Source organism: Aethalodelphis obliquidens, unplaced genomic scaffold, assembly GCF_003676395.1.
Source record: "Aethalodelphis obliquidens isolate GAN/ISIS:26980383/991018 unplaced genomic scaffold, ASM367639v1 scaffold83, whole genome shotgun sequence".
Lineage (NCBI taxonomy): Eukaryota > Metazoa > Chordata > Mammalia > Artiodactyla > Delphinidae > Aethalodelphis > Aethalodelphis obliquidens.
In genome coordinates, this window is record NW_020838027.1 from 5,695,931 (window position 1) to 5,715,298 (window position 19,368).

General features: G+C 53.4%; 1 protein-coding gene across 1 annotated transcript in view; it reads left to right on the top strand.

Moving 5' to 3' along the window:
• The window catches only part of CD9 (CD9 molecule), a 35,596-nt gene that overhangs the window by 14,021 nt on the left and 2,207 nt on the right, over positions 1 to 19,368 (top strand). Inside the window, exons 2-6 of the mRNA XM_027093354.1 lie at positions 10,243 to 10,348; positions 16,512 to 16,609; positions 17,204 to 17,278; positions 18,851 to 18,949; positions 19,071 to 19,160. Of these exons, the coding sequence (XP_026949155.1) occupies positions 10,243 to 10,348; positions 16,512 to 16,609; positions 17,204 to 17,278; positions 18,851 to 18,949; positions 19,071 to 19,160 (468 nt within the window). The remainder of the gene's footprint in view (positions 1 to 10,242; positions 10,349 to 16,511; positions 16,610 to 17,203; positions 17,279 to 18,850; positions 18,950 to 19,070; positions 19,161 to 19,368) is intronic.

Genomic DNA, 19,368 nt, shown 5'->3' on the forward strand with positions numbered 1-19,368 from the left:
CCAAATGCAGGTTCCGACTTGAGCATTTACTGTGACTTCCCCGCTCAGTGGGTTCAAGAGGGCGTTGTCTAGCCAGTATCTGTCTTTCTTACCTCTTGCTTCCTTCCTGCTTAACGTGTCCTGTATCCTCCCCCTTATCTGTCACCATTCAGCAGCCAAGGTGGTCCTCAGCCCCAGTCCCCCTCCCTGGCTTTCCAGTGCCAGCAGGAGCCCTGCGCCCAGGGGAGGCTCACATCCCCGCTCCGTAGCTTCGTGCCCTTTGGCACTGGCGTTTCAAAAGCTGGTCTCTGGGTTCAGAACCCCCAGAAAGAGCTTTTCCATTCCTCCAATTGTTCAGTGTTTAAATGAAAGCCTTAGAGCAGTGGTTCTGAAACCTGAGTGGGCAGCAGAATCATCTGGGGGCGCTTGTTAGAACATAGATTGCTGGGACTTCCCTGGCAGTCCAGTGGTTAGGACTCCATGCTTCCACTGCAGTGGGCTCGGGTTTGATCCCTGGTCGGAGAACTAGGATCCCACATGCCACGCAGCGCGGCCAAAAAAACAACAACAACACAGATCACTGGGCCTCACCTCACTTGGGTTTCTAATCGAATAAGTCCAGGACGGGGACAACAAGTTTGCACGTCTGACAAGTTCCCAGCTGATGCTGCTGCCACTACAGCTGGTCTGGGGACCACGTGTTGAGAACCACTGGCGTGGAAAAAAATCTCCCAGTGGCCTTTGAGGATACAGGCTTCTGTAGATGTGCAGCTCAGAAGAAGCCCCAAGGGGATGAGATGGCCCCCAAAATGATCATACTCACGGGGAAGGTGGGGGACAGTTGTTCTTCAGGACTGTGATCTCTGGGGCTTTTCTGTTCATCTCTAATAAAACTAACGTTAGTAATATGCCCTGGTTGGCATCTTTCAGTTCTGCCATGAACGAACAGTTTACTTTTTTTTTTAATATTTATTTAATTTTATTTATTTATTTATTTGGTTGCAGCAGGTGGGCTCCTTAATTGTGGCTTGCAAGGTCCTTAGTTGCGGTTTGCCGGCTCCTTAGTTGCGGCACGTGGGCTCCTTAGTTGTGGCAGGCAGCTCCTTAGTTGCTGCAGGCGGGCTCCTTAGTTGTGGTATGCATGGGGGATCTAGTTCCCTGACCATGGATCGAAGCCCCCGTCGGCCCCCTGCATTGGGAGCGCGGAGTCTTAACCACTGCGCCACCAGGGAAGTCCTACCAGTTTACTTGTGATCCTTAAGGAAAGCAAGCCATGGCAGTTTTTTTCTGATCAGCGTGGAGTTTGGTTTTAGCTGTTGTTATCCTGTGCGGCGGGCCTGGAGAGGGCAGGACTCCAAGACCTCTGCTCCTGCCCAAGTGCTTCATCCTTCCAGAGACAGCAGCTCGGGGAGGAGGGTGCCGGGAGAGGGTGAGAGAGGCGTTGGGGAGCCAGCTCCTGTCTGCTCTTGCCAGCAGTGCCCGGCCCAGGCTCCTGACAGTGAATCAGCCCATCAGGCTTGGCACTCTGTGCTGAGCCAGGGTTGCCATGGAGATGGGTGAGGCTGGAGCCCACAGGTCTAGGTGGCCCGACTTGTTTCTAAAGGCCATGTGAACACAGAGGCCCTTATCTGCACTCTCGAGGCTGCATCAGGCGTGAGTGGTGAGGCAGCTTACATCCTCAGGGTTCAGCCGCTGTGACTGCCTGGGTGGCCAGGGGCAGCTAAGCTGAGGTCTCCCAAGCCCAGTATGTTAACAAAAAAATCCAGGGCTGATACGGATCTTACCGAAGGAAGGAAGTAAAGAGGTCAAATCCCCTCCCTCTCTGTGATCTGCTCCTTCAATAACTGCTTCCTGCAGCCTGAATTCACTCACGGAAGCAGCCTGGGAATCCAGGAAGGACAGAGGCCTCCACTCTCGGCCAGCCGTGTCCCTTACCCTCCCCGTCCCACTTCTCTCCCCCCATCCCGGCTGGTCCTAGCGGAGATCTGGAGGCATCTCCCCCAGCACACCGCACTCACACAGACCCACAGAAGACAGACCCCCACTGTCCTCAGTCGCCCTGTGCCCACCCAGCCGCCTCCTCAGATCAGAGGAGGACACACAGCTGAGGCCGCCAAGAGCCGTGAATATCCTCACTTTTGTCTTCGTGTCGTTCGCAAGGTTTATTATTATCGTTGTCATCATTACATTCCCCACAGAATCTGGCTGTCTCTAGCACTCACGGTCGTCAGAGTGTTTTACACGTTTAATCTTCCCCTTCAACCTCCTGGGTCAAAGGCAGGAAAGTATCAAACTCTTTTTTTACAAATGGGAACTCTGAGGTTCAGAGAAGCTACGGAGAGTACTTAGTGTCACACAGCTCCCAGGCGGCAGCGCTGGAATTAGCCCCAGAGGCCACGCCACTGTCCACACGTGCAGCTACTCTCAGCAGATGTGCGTTCTCCTGGGAGCGCTCGCGTGCCCCGGGATGGAGTGGCGGCGGATACGTGTTTAGAACTCTGCCAGGTGATTCTCACATCACCCCGTGGCTGGCTCCGGTGTGCAAGTGACAGGGCCAGAGCTAGGGCCCCCTGCTTCTTGCCCACTGTTCTGTCATGCCACCTGTCCCTTACTAAAATGTCTGCTGCATCCCTTTGACCAAAGTCACCAAATAGCCAAGGCTTCACAGAAGGACGATGGGACATAGGAAAGAAAGCACTGCCTTCTCCCCCGACCCCCTCCTGTCACCACCGCCCACCTCTAGCCGCTTCCAAAGTGGCAGATGGGACCACTGCAGTCAGCCTCAAAGGAAACTGCATGTGGAGATGATCTGCCCTGCACTTCCTGGGCCAAGACGACTGGACGGAGAAAGTGTCCATGAGTATTTCGTCCTTTTAAAACATGTGTGACCCGTCAGGTCCTATTACAGAAGACAGAGGGGACCGAGAGGAAAGAGGCCCAAGCCGAGACCACCCAATGTGTTTGCCTTGGGAGGATTTTTCTTTGCAGTGGGGTTTCCCCCACGGGGAGACATGGTTCCTTCCACCTGAGGGATGGGATGCAAGGTGACACATACGCGCACACAGACACACTGAAACCTCTGCAGTCAGCCGGTTGCCCTTTTCCTCTGTGTCACCTCGTTACCTCCCACCTTTCTGCACGCTTGCTTCAGGCGTTTCGGCTGGTACGGCCGCCATTCCTCTGGCTCCAGCTGGAATTGGCTTTGCAAACTCGGCAGGGGGTCCAGAGAATTCAGGTGCCCCTAAGCAACACTGCACTTAGGATTTGTTTTCAATTCGCCCCTTGGACTTGGAGGCCTTTCCTTTAACCCCGGCTGTGTGTTGTAGTGTAAGATTTCTAGGCCTGTCCCTATGGGTCTGGTGTGACTCACTGAAATCCTCATCTCTGCGTGGGAGGGAGCCTTGGGCGTGTTGTGCTTTCAGCCAGGGGAGAGGAGAGGACAGGACAGGAAGCTGGGCCCGCCCGGGGTGGGGCTGGGCTTTCACGCCTCCTGAAGCTGGCATCCCGCCCCAGGTGACTGGATTACCTGTGTGATCCTCAAGGCTTGGAGGGTCTATCCAAGTACTCACAATGTGGAATCCATACCCTCCAGGTTTTATGAATGGTTTCAGAGTGTCTGTGAACTCTAGAGGTTGTATGGAAAATTATAGCGATGCTTTTCAGACTTTTTCTGAGACTTTCACCCAATTCTGAAACATCTGTCATCCAGAAAAACTTCAAAATCATAAATTCACAGATATTCTAGAGTGATGAATTCGACACCTATCACCAGACATCTAAAACGTCACATATATATATATATTTTTTTTAATATTTACTTATTTGGCTTCGTGGGGTCTTAGTTGTGGCACGCGGGATCTTTACTTGCGGCATGGGGATCTTTACTTGCGGCATGTGGGACCTAGTGCCCTACCAGGGATCGAACCCAGGCCCCCGGGCATTGGAATCACAGAGTTTTAGCCACTGGACCACCAGGGGAGTCTGGTCACATATATTTTAGAGTGAAAGAATTAAACACCCGTCACCACTTGAATATTGCTGTTAAAAGTATAATGATATCCAAAGCTATGTAGGTTAAAGGTTTATTTTATTTAATTATATCTAGTCATCTTTAATAAAGTATTATTAAATAAAAAATGAATGCATTAAAAAAAAAGGATTGGAGTGTCTAACTGGACTTCGGTGGGCGGTGAGCACAGCAGGGCATGGACTTTTTATAAACCCTCATTTTCCAAAAGACTTGATGTGGACGTGCCCCTAAATCTCACTGTGACATTCATCACATACCCTCATGGCTCTTTCTCAGTATTTATTCTGGGCAAGTAGTTGTTCTTTGTAGTTTCTGACCCTTGTTGGGAGATGTTGGAAGGTGGGTCTGGATGACAAGCCGGTGGGAAAGAAGGCTTGTCCAAGGTGAGAGGACCCAGGAGAGGAAATTCTGATGGGCTTCAGAGCTTCTCTTTCATTGAAGTCATCCTTCACTTATTGAATAATGATTTACTAATGACTGTTTGGTCCCAAGTATGGATGGGGTGCAGGGGAGCTACTGAAATGACCGAGAACTCATCCTGCCCTCCAGGAGAGTGTAAACAGGAAGGGAGGGAGCGAGGATGCTGGGGAGGACCAGTGCGGAGCGGGGAGGAAGCTGAGGACGTCTTGGTGGGGAAGCAGCTGGCCTAGGTGGTCGGGACAGCCTTCCAGGAGGAGGGGCTCCCTCCAGCTGAGGCGCGATTTACGAGACTTATTTGGGAAACTTTGAGGGATTCCATCTAAGGAGCAGGGGAGAAGGAAGCAGGGTTCAATGTTGTTACTGCTTAGAGATCCAGAAGTACAAGGATGGAGTAGAAGCCTTAACACTCGGTGACAGCCCAAGCCGTCTGAGCCTTTCAGAGGAATGGCCACTGTGCTACATGAAGGGCAGGGGGCCCCACAGGGACTCCTTGCTGAGTGAGGACTTGGAGGTGGTTTAGCTACAGGTTCGGGGTTTAAAGCGCAGAGCAGCCAGGAGGAGCAGTGCAGCTGGAGGAGGAGACGGTTTGTTTTCTGGGGTTTTTTTAGGATAGACAGACCTGCCCATGTGTGTTGGCAGAAGTCAGTCAAAAAGAGAAAAACAAATATCGTATATTAATGCATATATGTGGAGCCGAGAAAAATGGTACAGATGAACCGGTTTACAGGGCAGCAATAGAGACACAGCTGTAGAGAACAAACATATGGACACCAAGGGGGGGAAGTGGTGGGGTGGTGGGATGAATTGGGAGATTGGGATTGACGTATATACACTAATATGTATAAAATAGGTAACTAATAAGAACCTGCTGTATAAAAAATAAATTAAATTAAATTTTTTTTAAAAAGTGAAACAGTAGCCGAGACAGACAACAGAGGCAGGAAAGAGGTGGATTAATGGAGCAGGTTCTTTTTTTTTTTTTTTTTGCGATACGCAGGGCTCTCACTGTTGTGGCCTCTCCCGTTGCAGAGCACAGGCTCCGGACGCGCAGGCTCAGCGGCCACAGCTCACAGGCCCAGTCGCTCCGCGGCACGTGGGATCTTCCCAGACCGGGGCACGTACCCGTGTCCCCTGCATCAGCAGGCGGACTCTCAACCACTGCACCACCAGGGAAGCCCAATGGAGCTGGTTCTTGAAGGAGACAGGAAGCTTTGAAGGAGAGGCCCCACCACACACACACACACACACACACACACACACACACACACTACACACATACACGCACACACACAGAGTTTTAGAACAGCTTTAGAGGTACAGAAAAGTTGCAGAGATACTACAGAGAGTCCCCTTGTACTCCTCCCCGTCTCCCTTCTTGTTCACAGTTTATATTCCCGGGGCACATTTGTCACAGCTCAGAAACCAGCATTGGTACGTTACTCTTAACTAAGCTAGACTTACTCGGATTTCACTTGGTTTTCCAGCCCAGTCCCCTTTCTGTTCCAGGATCCCACCCACAATACCACATGACGCGTGTCCTGTCTCCTCCGTCACCTCTGGCCTGTGACAGTTTCTGTCCTCATTTTTCATGATCCTGACAGTTTTGAGACATTCTGGTTAAGTATTTTGTAGAATGTCCGCAGGTTAGGTTTTGTCTCGTGTTTTTCTCCTGGCCCATCTTCTAAGAAGAAACTGAGCGTGTGTGAGGAAATAAATCTCCAATAAAACGATGGAGAAAACTGTCCTTTTTCCCTGAGATATCAAATGGGTGAGACCTTTTCTGGCCTGAAGGCGGAATGCGTCCCTTTGGCTTTTGTTGGAAGGCGGTAACCAGGCCGACTGGGCAGAGCCTGGAGCTGGGAGTGGAGGGGCTGTACCTTCTGCTTCTGTCCCCACCAGACCGGTTGGTGATGGTGGGCAGGTCGCTGCCCTCTTTCAGGGACGCCCTGAGCAGGGAATTGTCTGAGCATCCTCGGCCTGCGCACTCTAGTCCTGCCATGATGGGTAAGAGGCGGGCTGCAGCCGTGGCCCCTGTGCAGCTGACATTCCTGCCACGTACTGTTCATTAACCCTGGAGGGAACGGTCAGCTTCTTGGTCCCACAGACCCCTATTTCCTTATTCTGTGGAGCCCCTCAGTAAGTTGCTGACACCCTTGTTAATGGAAGTCTAGTTGATTTACGGTGTTGTGTTAGTTTCTGGTGTACAGCGAAGTGGTTCAGTTATACATATATAGATATTCTTTTTCATATTCTTTTCCATCATGGTTTATTACAGGATATTGAATATAGTTCCCTGTTCTATACAGTAGGACCTTGTCATTTATCTATTTTATATATAGTAGTTTGTATCTACTAGTTCCAAACTGCTAGTTTATCCCTCCCCCATCCCCTTTCCCCTTTGGTTTTCTATGTCTGTGTCTGTTTGTGTTTCGTAAATAAGTTCATTTGTGTCCTATTTTAGATTCCACATATAAGTGATATCATATGGTATTTGTCTTTCTCTTTCTTACTTCACTCAGTATGAGCATCTCTGGGTTCATCCATGTTGGTGCAAATGGCATTATTTCGTTCTTTTTTATGGCTGAGTAATATTCCTCTGTGTATGTGTGCCACATCTTCTTTATCCATTCCTCTGTCGATGGACACTTGGGTTGCTTCCATGTCTTGGCTATTGTGAATAGTGCTGCTGTGAACATTGCAGTGGCACCCTTTTTAAAGGTTGAAGCTCTTTTTGGTGGTTCTGGTCATTCCTGTTTGGTTTCTCCTAGGACTCAAGTAGCTGGGGACGAGAGCCAGGTGGGGGGCTGGGGGACCCCTTTGTGCACACCGAAAAGTGTGCCCTCCTGGGAAGTGCTCTGAGCTCCCCGGATAGCACTGCCTGCACACCCGGGAAGGCCACTGTGAAGTGGTATCGTGGCCCTGTGACCTCCAGCCAACTGAAGCGGTTTCTCCAATAGCGTGACAGAAAACGGGGCAGCATCCCTTCAGGCCAGTTAACTCAGTAATTCAAACAAAACGGGCAGCAGTGCTCATTTCTCTGTGATTTTGGTGAACCGAGCCTCCCAGTCCCGCCCCTGTCCTCCCTTCCTCCTGGGTTTTCTTGAACCTTCCTCCCACTCATGGTGAGTTTTTAGGCATAAGAAACTGAGATCTATTCCTGCTTTTTCCACTTCTTTTTTTTTTGGCCGCACCACCTGGCATGTGGGTTCCCCAACCAGGGATCAAACCTGCGCCCCCTGCCGTGGTAGCGCAGAGTCTTAACCACTGGACCGCCAGGGAAGTCCCATGCTTTTTCCACTTCTGCAGAGCCAGCCACTTTTCCTTCCTCCTGATGTTAGGTCTGGGATGGTGTCCAGATGTGGCAGGACCCTGGACTCCTCTCCTGTATCTGGCCTTGTCCTTGGCCGGGGTGACCTTCTGGGACACTGTCCTCCACACAGTGTTCTTCTTGCCACCTGTGCGTGTGGGCCAGGTCAAAGGTAAACGACTGGCTCAGGATCCTCAAGACTAAAACTGGAAGTTTCGTTTGGGTGCTGTTACCTGTGCATGGGATCACTCCCAAAGAGACCCAGCTCCTGACCTGACAAGCTTCTGGGCAGAGTGGAGCTGTCATCATCTTTTGTAGTTTCGTTCTTTCGGATGGGATTGTTTTTGTTCCTTTTGTGGTGACTCGTTTAAGAATTTTTCCAGCAGAGTAAGGGGTGGATGAGTAACTTTATCCACAGGGAGAATGACTGGAGGATAAGCCTTGGATATGTGCAGGCAGCCTAGAGCAGAAAGGACGTGCGTGAAAGGACACGGCTTTCTCAGGCCCAGGTGCTCTCAGCGACAGCCCCGCCAAGATAAGGGCGAGAGGGGAGACTGAGGCCAGGGCTTGTGGCTCAGTGCTAACCACAGTCTAGGACTACCTGCAAGTGCATGTGAAGCTCCAGTCTCCAGGCTTTTCAGGCTAATGCTTTCACATTCCCAAAGAGGCCAATGGCCTCCGTCTTCCATTCTCCAGGAATCTGATTGGGCCTGCTTGTGTTGGGGGTGGAGAAGGGGGAACTGCTACCTCCTTTCTTATAACTCTCCAAGACCCCAGGGGAGCTAGACCAGGGTCTTGGGTCTTAGTCCCCAGTGCACCGAGAGTTCCCAGCTGGGCCCTTGTTCTAAGAGGTCCTGAGAGTCAGGAGAACCCAGACTGAACCAGAGCATCCGAGCTCACCACGCCTGTTCGCCAGATGGGAGAACTGAAGCGATAGAACTCTAAGGAATTCCAGACCCTCACTGTGGACACCTCTACGGGAGTAGACGAAGGTTTTGGGTTTTTTTTGGCCCCGCCAGGCAGCATGCGGGATCTTAGTTCCCCGACCAGGATTGAACCTGGGCCCTCCCTGCAGTGGAAGCACAGAGTCCTAATCACTGGACCGCCAGGGAATTCCCTGTAGACAAGGTTTTAACTCTACTGCAGTGTGAAGTCTTGGGTCGCCCCTCCCACTGCTGCTGTCTCCACTCTCCACCCAGCACGTCCAAACCCGCTGCAAAGTCATGGGAAAAGGAGAGAAGCAGAGACAGAGAAGAGGCCTGTCTATACTGCAGGCTGCCCTGGCCCTTGGGGCAAAGAACCCAGCTCCCTGAGGAGGAGGGTTCTGACACAGGGTGCCTCTGTTGAGGAGGGTGGGCCAGCGAAACCTGGGGCTGGGCACTGGCCCTGAGCCCACACACCCTCATCCAGCCGGCCACCACCCACAGCCTGTGAGTCACCCCAGCAAGCCCTGGTACAGGCCAGCAGCAGTGGGGAGGGGAGCTCAGCTGGCCTGGCCGGGCTTGGCAGGGGGCCTCCTCCCTGGCATCAAGTTCAGCAGTGCCTGACGGGCCAGGATTGATGCCTCAGTCTTTCCTTACTGGGAGAGTCTGCCCTTTAGGGTCCAGTATCTCAACTTGCCCACCTATGAAATGGGATTTTCACTAAATTATAGGATCGGACAATCCTCTGGAGATTTCTTGTCTAATGTTTACAAGGATCACCCGTAAGTAAATGTCCACCTAAGCCTGGAGTCGGGTGGGTCAGCTTATTAGGCTTCCCTGTGTGAAGAGAGAGGCGCCAGCTGTGGGTAGGTTTCACTGAGCAGCACGGTTTAGTCCGGAATCACAGCTGCCCTCACAGCCCAGGGAGGTACCTACGCGTTGGGCGATGGTTTTTCTTTTTTTTTATTGTCTGGTATATATACGGAGGAGTGCAGAAAACACAAACAGTGTGAAGGATAATTATGAAGTGAATATCTGGGCCACTACCACCCAAGTCAAAGCTAGAATATCGCCAGTGCCCTAGACCCTCCTCCCCACCCCCCCACCCCCGCCCCGCGCTGTTCCCTCCTCAGAAACCCTGCCCTCCCTACAGGCCACCACTCGCTCGACTTTATGATCATCACTTCCTTCTTTTTCTGTTATGATATACATGCCCTCCTAAACAAGAGTTTCTAACTGTATGGAATTGTATTGTACGTGTCTGGTGCTTTTTGCTTCTTCTGATTAACATCGTGAGATGCACTCATAGTATTGCACAAACTGTGACTGGTTCATTTTCACGGCTGTATAATATTCTGTTGTCCACGAGGTATCCATCCCCGTACTGCTGGTAGATAATTGTTTATTCCCAACTGGCTGGTATTTTTAGCAAATGGCTCGATCCCCTGCTCCCACCCCCACCTGGCTGCTGCTACTTCCAGGTGCCTGGCGAGGGGCAGAGGCCAAGGGCAGCTCACCTGAGCTAGGGCACCGCGCTGTTCCTGACATCCGGGCTCATTGCCAATGTCCCGTGTGTCTTGCAGCTTGCCGGGATCGCGGTCCTTGCCATCGGACTATGGCTCCGATTCGACTCGCAGACCAAGAGCATCTTCGAGCAAGAGAATAATAATAACTCCAGCTTCTACACAGGTGAGTGGGGGACCTTGCTGTTCCCTCCAGCTGTGGAGAGTCCACGTTGATCCAAGGACTTGGGCTGGGGAGGACTTTTGCTCCAGCTGCATTGCCAGTCGGGTCCTTTTCCAGCTGGGCTTTTGTGTAGTTGTGCCCACGCATTTGCATTTAACTGATGTGGTGTCTTTTTCCAAGCTGACCGAGCCTGGCATTGGGACCATTCTCTGATGTGAAGTTAGCTCCACCAAAGCCGCTGCCACCCTGGAGGGTTTCAGAACCTCTGTTCTTGTCTCTGAACTTCTCTCTGAATTTTATGTCTAAGAAGCCTGGTTCATTTCTTTAATTTAAAAAACTCTGTCCTGGGGACCCACAGAGCCAGGGGAAGGAGAGGGAGCATCTCCCCCACGGTTCAGATAGGGGCTCAGAGACCCAGAGGACCTGCCTCCTGGATAACATTCAGATTAATACGAGAGACTAGAAGAGACACCAGCCCCTCAGACCCCTGCGCTGGGACACAGGCCATGCATGTTAAGTCTTATCTGTTTTCTAAAGTGATTTTGTTTTAGGGCAAAGGCTTCCAGTTTGAAGATAAATAGATTTAGCAGGTTTCTTTCTGCACACAGCATCTTCTTCTAGCATCGTTCTGTCCCTTTCACCAGCATATTGCCGTGTAAGCATCTCTAACAGGAGTGGGAGGGCCGGGGCCTGTCTGAGGCAGTTCCCTGGTTTCTGAGTCAGCTCACAGATCCTCTCGGCTCTCCCCTCGCCTGGTTGGGGGATAGGAACCACTTCATTTGCAAAAAACAAAAGCGGCCCCCTATTTTTAGGAGGATGCTGTCATGTCATCAGGCTCAAAGTGTAAGTTTGGTCATTTCCTTTCCACCCACCAAAGAAGTTATTTTTAAAAAAAGACGGAGCAAACAGTCTGAAGAGCGTTATCACCCAGACCTTCAGGAAGAACGCGGTGGCCAGTGGTGCATGACCCCCTCCCGCCTCCCAGGGCCAGCCTCCAGCTGGTGGCCCCGCAGGCACCTGGGTCTGGGGATGGTTTCCCTGCCTTCATCTCTTTTTGGTGGTGCTGTTAGTTGAGGTTTTTTAGGGAATGTCTCCCAATTGTCAGAAAGAAAGTAAGGGAAAGAAAAGCACAGCATACTTTTTTTAAAAACTACACACACACGCTCTTCCCTGGTGGCGCAGTGGTTAAGAATCCACATGCCAATGCAGGGGACACGGGTTCGAGCCCTGGTCTGGGAAGATCCCACATGCTACGGAGCAACTAAGCCCGTGAGCCACAACTACTGAGCCACATGCCACAACTAGCCCGCGCGCCTAGACCCTGTGCTCCGCAACAAGAGAAGCCACCGCAATGAGAAGCCCGCGCACCGCAACGAAGAGTAGCCCCCGCCGCAACTAGAGAAAGTAGCCCTCGCCGCAACTAGAGAAAACCTGTGCGCAGCAACAAAGACCCAATGCAGCCAGAAATAAATAAATAAAGTTAAAAAAAAAAAAAGTGCATTGAAAACTACACACACAGAGTTTTTAGGGAGCAGGTTTCCATAGGGCCCTGACTTGTTTTAGCTACAGCATTCTTTTGTGAGGTTTTTGGCAGCCTCGCCAGGCCTGGAATGCCACTCTGTGAGCTGGGGCAGTGGGACTGCAGGGTAGGGTCAGGGGCTGAGGACAGGCCTTGAGCTCTCCACGTCACGTCACAACAAGGAGCTGGGGACCCTCCACAGGGAGAGCAGATCTGGGAGCAGGCGTGTGCAAGCAGGTGGCATTGTCCTAGAACGAGTCCCCGGCCTCCCCATGCTCTGCGGGTGCCTGACTCCATACCTCTGGTCGCTTCCAACGACCAGTTTCTGTTTTGTTATCTAGGACTCTGGCTCATTCTGTGTATTTTTTTTTTTATTGGGGTATAGTTGATTTACAATGTTGTGTTAGTTTCAGGTGTACAGCAAAGTGAGTCAGTTATACATATATCCACTCTTTTTTATTTTTTATTTTTTTGGCCTCGTGGCTTATGGGATCTTAGTTCCCCGACCAGGGATTGAACCTGGGCCCTCAGCAGTGAAAGCATGGAGTGCCAACCACTGGCTGGACCGCCAGGGAAGTCCCTCCCTAGGCCTTTTGACTTTGCCCCAATTGTGGTTGGGGGAGACAGGCCCCCGGCACCAGCAGCCCAGCAGGTGACAGGTAGGAAAGTCAGGCAGGTGGCAGGAGAGTGACAAGCATACAGCCAGAGGGGCCAGGCCTGCCTCCAGGAATCTCCCAGGACTCAGGTCCCCTGGTCATTGCGGCGTCCTTCTGATGGCCCGTGGTCCTACCTGAGGTGGCCAGGAGCTGGTCCAAAGGCACATCCCAAAGAGACACAGCAAAACCCCTACTGAGGGACAAGTGGCCACTGCCCCCTGAGCTCTCATAGACAGATACAAACCCTCTGCACTGGACCCCCTTCCTGGGAAAGGGCTCGGCTTTGAAGACTTCATTCTGCTGGCAGAAGCCCAGGGCTTGGAGGGTGATGCAAGTGACATCACATAGAACACAGTCAGCGACTGACCACTTGGGCCTGGCTGGGCCCCACGCTTCGCTGAGTGCTTTGGGCAACTGAATAATTGTCACAGCCGGGCAAAGGGCCAAGGAAGCTTCGTCCTCTGTGTCCCCTTCCCCCTCGGGCTGTGACATCAGCCTTTGCATTGACCCACAACCCCTCTTCCAGCAGAGGGTGCCAGCTCCGTCCCGGCTGCTCTTCCTGACATCATGGGTGACCGTCCCTTGCACTTGGGTACAGACCATCTGCAGGGCAAGCCACAGGCCAGCCTGGCCGTGCAGCTGACCCTTCAGGAAACCTGAGGGACCCAGGGGTGTCTTTTCTCCAGCGGGGCCACAGCTTTCAAGGTAGAGAACGAATGCATAATCAGGCAGAGAAGCGAGGGAAGAAACTTGGCAACGTTCAGAACAGTCTCTAGTGGATCCAGAACGGCTGACAGCCTTATATGGGCCTTCTCTCCAGTTCGGGCCCTGGAGATTCAGGCCGTCAACAGTATCCATAATCCCAGGCTGCAGACGAATTGGGGAACTTCTTCTTCTCGGTCCCAGCCCAGCAGCCCTTCTTCAGTCCTTGGTCCAGCCATCAGTGGGCTGGACGGGGACGGGGAGAGAGCCATCGGGGAGCAGACCTAGGGTTCCTCGGAGCCCCTGCTTGACTTACGTGGAGACAGTAAACTGTTCTCAGCAAGTGGAGGCCAGAGGCCCGGCCGGAGTTTGTTCTGCACACGAACGTGTGGGGAGCGCTGTTTGCAAGATGGGATGGGGGTGATGACGGGAGGCTGACGTGTCCCCTGCCTTCCCCAGGCCGGGAGCCCCAATCAACAGGTGGAAAAAGGCTTTTGTGTAAAGGACACGGCAGATGCTGCTGCTTCACTAGAAGCTTTTATTTTTTTATTTTTTTGGAGTAGGCCTGTAACGTCAGCCTGAAGAAAGCAGAACAAACAGCCCTTAAGCAAGTGAATACAGTAAAATCCCAGAGAAGGCTCCGTGACACGTAACTTTTTCCATGAGTCAGACTGAAAGCTAACATCCACTTGTTTTATAAAGGGGAATGCTTTGTCATTTATCACCGCCAGCCCCTGCTCACAAGCTCGGGGTGCAGACCGGGCGGAGCCTGTCCAAGGGGAAGCCCGGGACGGCCCTTTGAAGCGGCAGCCCTCAGCCTGCAGTGGATGGAAGGCTTCTGGGGTTGCACCTCATAGCTGAGCCGCCCTATGGCTTGACGGCTGCCGTCCAAAATCCCCATGAACAGCCACCAGGGAATTGCTCATCGTCATCCCCCACTGGATGGAGAGGGTGACGCCAAGACACCCCAGATCTAGCAGCTGTCCGAGCAAGATTGAAAACCAAGACGCTTGGACCTAAAATCTTCATCTGCTGAGCCCAAGATTGAATATTTACTATTAACCGACAGGCCCATGAGGAGAAGGTTCTCTCTGCGTGGGAAATGCGTTTTCCTTTAATGGCTCTCTGTTGCCGCCACCCTGACTCCTCTGCCTTCTGCCAGGGCCGCCCGGCCAGGCTGGGATCTGGACGGAGAGAGAGCGCGTCTGTGTGGTCATCCCCACTCAGCCCTGCGATGGAGCTCAAAGGAGGGACCTCATCCTTTGTTGTCTTGCCCCAGTGGGGAGAGATGAGGAGACGGGGAGAAACGGGGGCCGTGTTACCGCTCACTGGGGTCCCCGAGTCAGAGCCCAGACCCGAAAGCGCTGCCCCTTCTCCTGCAGTGGCCCTGTGTGGGCGGGGCGGACCTGCCTCCCCAAGTCCAGCCTGTGGCCCCATGGAGTGGACGACCTAGGAGGATGGGACTTGACTCCAAGACAAGCTGCATTTGTCCCCTTGCCCAGTCTGGGCCGGGCGTGCACGGGAACAATACCCATATTCATCAGGGTTTGCCAGCAAGGCCACGTGACTTGACATCACGACAGATGTGGGGAGGGGACGGGCAGAGGACAAACGCTCCCTTGTGTGCGCCCCTCGCTGTGCTGCCCGGGCGTCTCAGCCACGGGCCGCTGCGAGGTTTGCTGCCTACACAGCTCCGGCCTGGGAGGAGGGTACGGATGTGGGACGGTGAAATCACTGTGACACCTGCCGGGGTTCTCGTCGCAGCGTCCTGTTGTGCATTGTGGCGAAGCACGCCTGCTTTAGGGAGGTCTCCCTGCTCCCAGCGAGGGGACAGCAGGGAGGGAGCAGCACGTCTGTGAAATTCGGCATCACAACCGTGATTATTCCCAACTGTCGTCCATCCTTCGTACTGTGAAGATTGACAGTAGCTGACTGTACGTCAACTATACCTTAATAAAAGATTAAAATTTTTTAAATTCAAGTTAGAAGGATTAGCAGCAGCTACCACTTGTTGTGGACGTTTGGAGCGTATGGCCTAATCCTCACAGCAATCCTTGCGGTGGGCATTTTTCCTGTCCCCAGTTTGCAGATGGAAGACAGTTACACAGAGAGACAAGTGGCCTTCCCAGGGTCACAGAGCCGGCTTTCAAACCCAGGCATTTGGGGCTCTCGACGTGTGACAGGAGGCCCCTCCCAGCAGTGGACAGATGCCAGGGAGGCCTAGGACTTCTTTGCCAGTTTTCCCGGGGCCTCTGGGGGCTGGCGGAGGGAACCGGGGAAGGGGGTGGTCACTGCAGGTCAGCTGTGTTTCTCAGGAATATAACTGAACGATGGGCCCCTCTGGGCATTCCCTGGGGGAGTGTGGAATGACTAGGGCCGGGGCTGTGTCCCACTGTGTCCCCCTGTCCCAGGCCAGAGTTGTGGAACTCACAGCCCTTCACCACCCTTTCTGCACTGGACACCCCAACTGAGTGTTTAGAAACCTTGTCACTCACCTTCCCTCTAGCAAGGAGGATCCTTTCCACTCAACCTGGTGTAACTGAATTGCAGCTGTAAGATCTCACTGGTGTGCTATAAGGGATCTTTTGAAATTTTCTAGCCATCAACTCCTCATTTTACTGTTAAGGAAATAAGGAAATTGTAATCTTACCCAAGGTCACACAGCAGTTAGTAGCAGAGTTGGGACCAGAACAAGGGTCTTCTGACACCCAGGCTGTTCTTTGCACTAGAGCAGGGTTCTCGTGCCCTCGGACGTTGCTAAGTGTGCAGGCCTGGCTGCCACCAGGCAGCAGGGCGGGAAGGCATCCCCTCTGGGGATATGGCAGAGCTGGCCCGCCCAGAGCGTGGGTGTCTGCGTGTGCACAGCCCCTTCCTGCTGAAGCCTTGCTCTCCTCGCCTCTTGTGTCAGGTAGAGGCCAGCAGGAGGTTTGTCAGAGCCTCAGGACGTTAGCCCAAGTTTGGAGAGTCTGATTTAACTAGCGGGAGTGGGTCCATCCAGCTGGAGACGGGTGCAGACTGGACCGGTCCGTCCTGAGTAGAATCTGGGGCTCCCGTGGATGTTCTGTGTCCTAGGGCGGGGGCAGTGGGCATCTTCCAGGAGGGCTGAGGGTAAGGTGGGAATGGGGGCTTGATGGGTGGGTCCCAGAGGAGAGACAGGTGGGAGGAGGCTGTTTGGGCCTCTTGTGCCCTTGACGGGGGCAGTAAGGATGCGGAGAGGGAACGAGATCAGGAAGCACCTACTCGTCCCCGCTAACAGCTCCTTGTCCTGTCCTCTGCCCTGTGCCCTCAGGAGTTTACATTCTGATTGGAGCCGGCGCCCTCATGATGCTGGTGGGTTTCCTGGGCTGCTGTGGGGCTGTGCAGGAGTCCCAGTGCATGCTGGGATTGGTGAGTGTCCCCTCTGTGCCCACAGCCCCTGGTGTCCCAGGGTGCCCACCCGAGATCCCACAGACCAGGGGGCGGGACGGGGCAGAGCGGGTGCCCATCTCATTGCCCCCATCCCCGGCCCCGGGATGACACGCTGCCCCTCTTCCTTTCTGGAGCCTCTGTCTCATCACTTCCCTTAGGCAACTAAATGCCAGGACTTTGTTTTTCCCTTTGTCGAGGACCACGTTTGCTTTTTTTCCCTGAATCCACAGGTACCTTCGCCTCCCCTTCTTGTTTCAAAATTTGTTACAATTTTCCTCAAACTCTGGGTTGTATTCACCTCCTTCTTTCCTCAAATCTCTGGTTTTTGTGAGCAGGTGAGGGTGTTTCATCGCTGACTCTTCGCTGACACCTTAGAAATATCAGTTCTGGGGTCTGTGCCACTCTCTCCTCCTGCGACTTTCCCCTCCTGGCCTTGGCAGGGCGCTGGTAGTTCTGTGGACCCCCTCCCGTCCCTTCCAGGCATCCCTTCCCGCCCCCAGAGCCCGGGTCCCCAGATGCTCGTTCCAGCCGGCCGGCTGGGACTGTGCCTCACTCCAGCCCTTTTCCTTCCAGTTCTTTGGCTTCCTCTTGGTGATATTTGCCATTGAAATCGCTGCGGCCATCTGGGGATACTCCCACAAGGATGAGGTAGGTTTTTCCCGTAAGGTCTCTTGGGAGTTAGGGGATGGGGTGATGGCGGTGGAAGGGTGTCCCAGCTGGTCCCTTGCTTCGGCCTTTGGCCTTCAGCCATCAGACGTGCCTCTGAGGGGAGCTCCCCAGGGAAGGGAATGCGAGTGTTCACACTACCCTGGGCGAGTGAGTGCCGACCACTGCTTCCGGTGCCCTGGACGGCGCTGGCACGGAGTGGGTGTTCGGGTAGTATTGTTGGGTCAGTGTGTCTGCCCCTCACACCTCAGCAGCCCTCCCCTCAACTTCTCTGGAACACGACTTAGGAAAATGTGGCTTCGTCTGGCCCGGACCCACCACACCCACCCCCGGTCCCTCCCCTCATCTCTAAGTCCGTGCCACCACCAGCCAAGGGCTGCACCCCACTCGCCGGGGGCCAGAGATGCGTGGGTGGTGGTCCCCACCCCAAGGAGCTGTGGCCCCTAGTGTGGGAGAAAGACATGCATTTGACTAGTGTCTCAGAAGCCATTTATAATCAGAAGCCCCGTGGGATTTGAAAGCCGGCGTGGGGAAGGGGACTCTCTTCTGGCTTCACGGAGAGAGAGGGGTGTTGACCTAAACCCGGAAGGAGAGAGAGGATTTCAGGAGGAAAGCTGGTGGAGGCTGGACCTTCCCGGCAAAGAAAGGGTCTGAGCACAGCTGAGGGTGGGCTCAGTGGGGGACCAGGGTGGGCTGCATCAGAACAGTGTTTCAGGAAGGTCTGTCTTGTCATGTTTAGCAGGAGGGGCCAAAGAAGAGAGACCCTGGATACTGGCTTTTTTTTTTTTTTTTTTTGTGGTACGTGGGCCTCTCACCGTTGTGGCCTCTCCCGTTGCGGAGCACAGGCTCCGGACGCGCAGGCTCAGTGGCCATGGCTCAAGGGCCCAGCCGCTCCGCGGCATGTGGGATCTTCCCGGACCAGGGCACGAACCCGTGTCCCCTGCATCGGCAGGCAGACTCCCAACCACTGAGCCACCAGGGAAGCCCTACAGGCATTCTTAAACCCGGATGCACCCGGTGCAGAAGCATAACGCTACTTCCTTCGTATTATAAAACGATAGCTACAGGCTTAATGCAATATCACCTTTAAATCCTCGCCATAACCTCTGAGGTGGGGACTATTATGATCTCCATTCTACGTACGCAGAAACTCATGTACAGAGAGGTTTGGTAATTTGCCAAAAGTCACCCAGTCTCTGAGTGAAGGAAAAAAGATGGAAGCCTGAAAAACTAGCCGAATCAGGAGTAGGCTTTTTGTTTTTAGTTCCTTAGATTGAGGCAATTTCATTTTGTTTCTAGGTAGAAGGGAAGGAGCCAAGTGGGGCTGAAGGGACCAACCAAAGGTGCAAAAAGAAGGGGAAATGGCTGGAGCGGTTCCTAGAGGACGTGGGAGGAGATGAGGGGGGACCCCGGAGGCCCCGAGGCGGGGAGGTCCTAGTCCAGTGGCTTGTCCGCTCCGGGAACTTGTGGCTGCACGTGAACGAGACGGAACAGGTGACGTTCGTTCGTTCATAGAGAAGCCATCTCTGCTCCTCTCTTGTCTGTGCATCCCAGGTGATCAAGGAAGTCCAGGAATTTTACAGGGACACCTACAACAAGCTGAAAAACAAGGACGAGCCCCAGCGGGAGACGCTGAAAGCCATCCACTACGCGGTACACCGGCTTCGCTAAGACGCTGCCCTTCTCCTTGCCTTTCTTCAGAACATGTGTGCATCTCTATTTCAGTCCTCTTTATTTATCTCTCCCACCCCCATCCCTGTCCTTCCCTCTGCAGTTGGACTGCTGTGGTTTGGCTGGGGGAGTAGAACAATTTATCTCAGACATCTGCCCCAAAAAGGACATACTCGACAACCTCACGACGAAGGTAAGCTTACGGGCAAGACCCTTGTGCCCGGCCCAGATGCTCTGGGCAAATCCTGCCAAAGTGGACTTGCATTCAGCTCCCTGGATCTGGGAGGACAGCATCCCAGTGCTTCCTAAACACCTCTTCCCCCTGGGAAGGACCCAAGGTGGCCATCTCCTTTCTCCCCTGCCCTGGGCCTCTGTTTCCTCAAGGGCAGCAAAACAAAGGC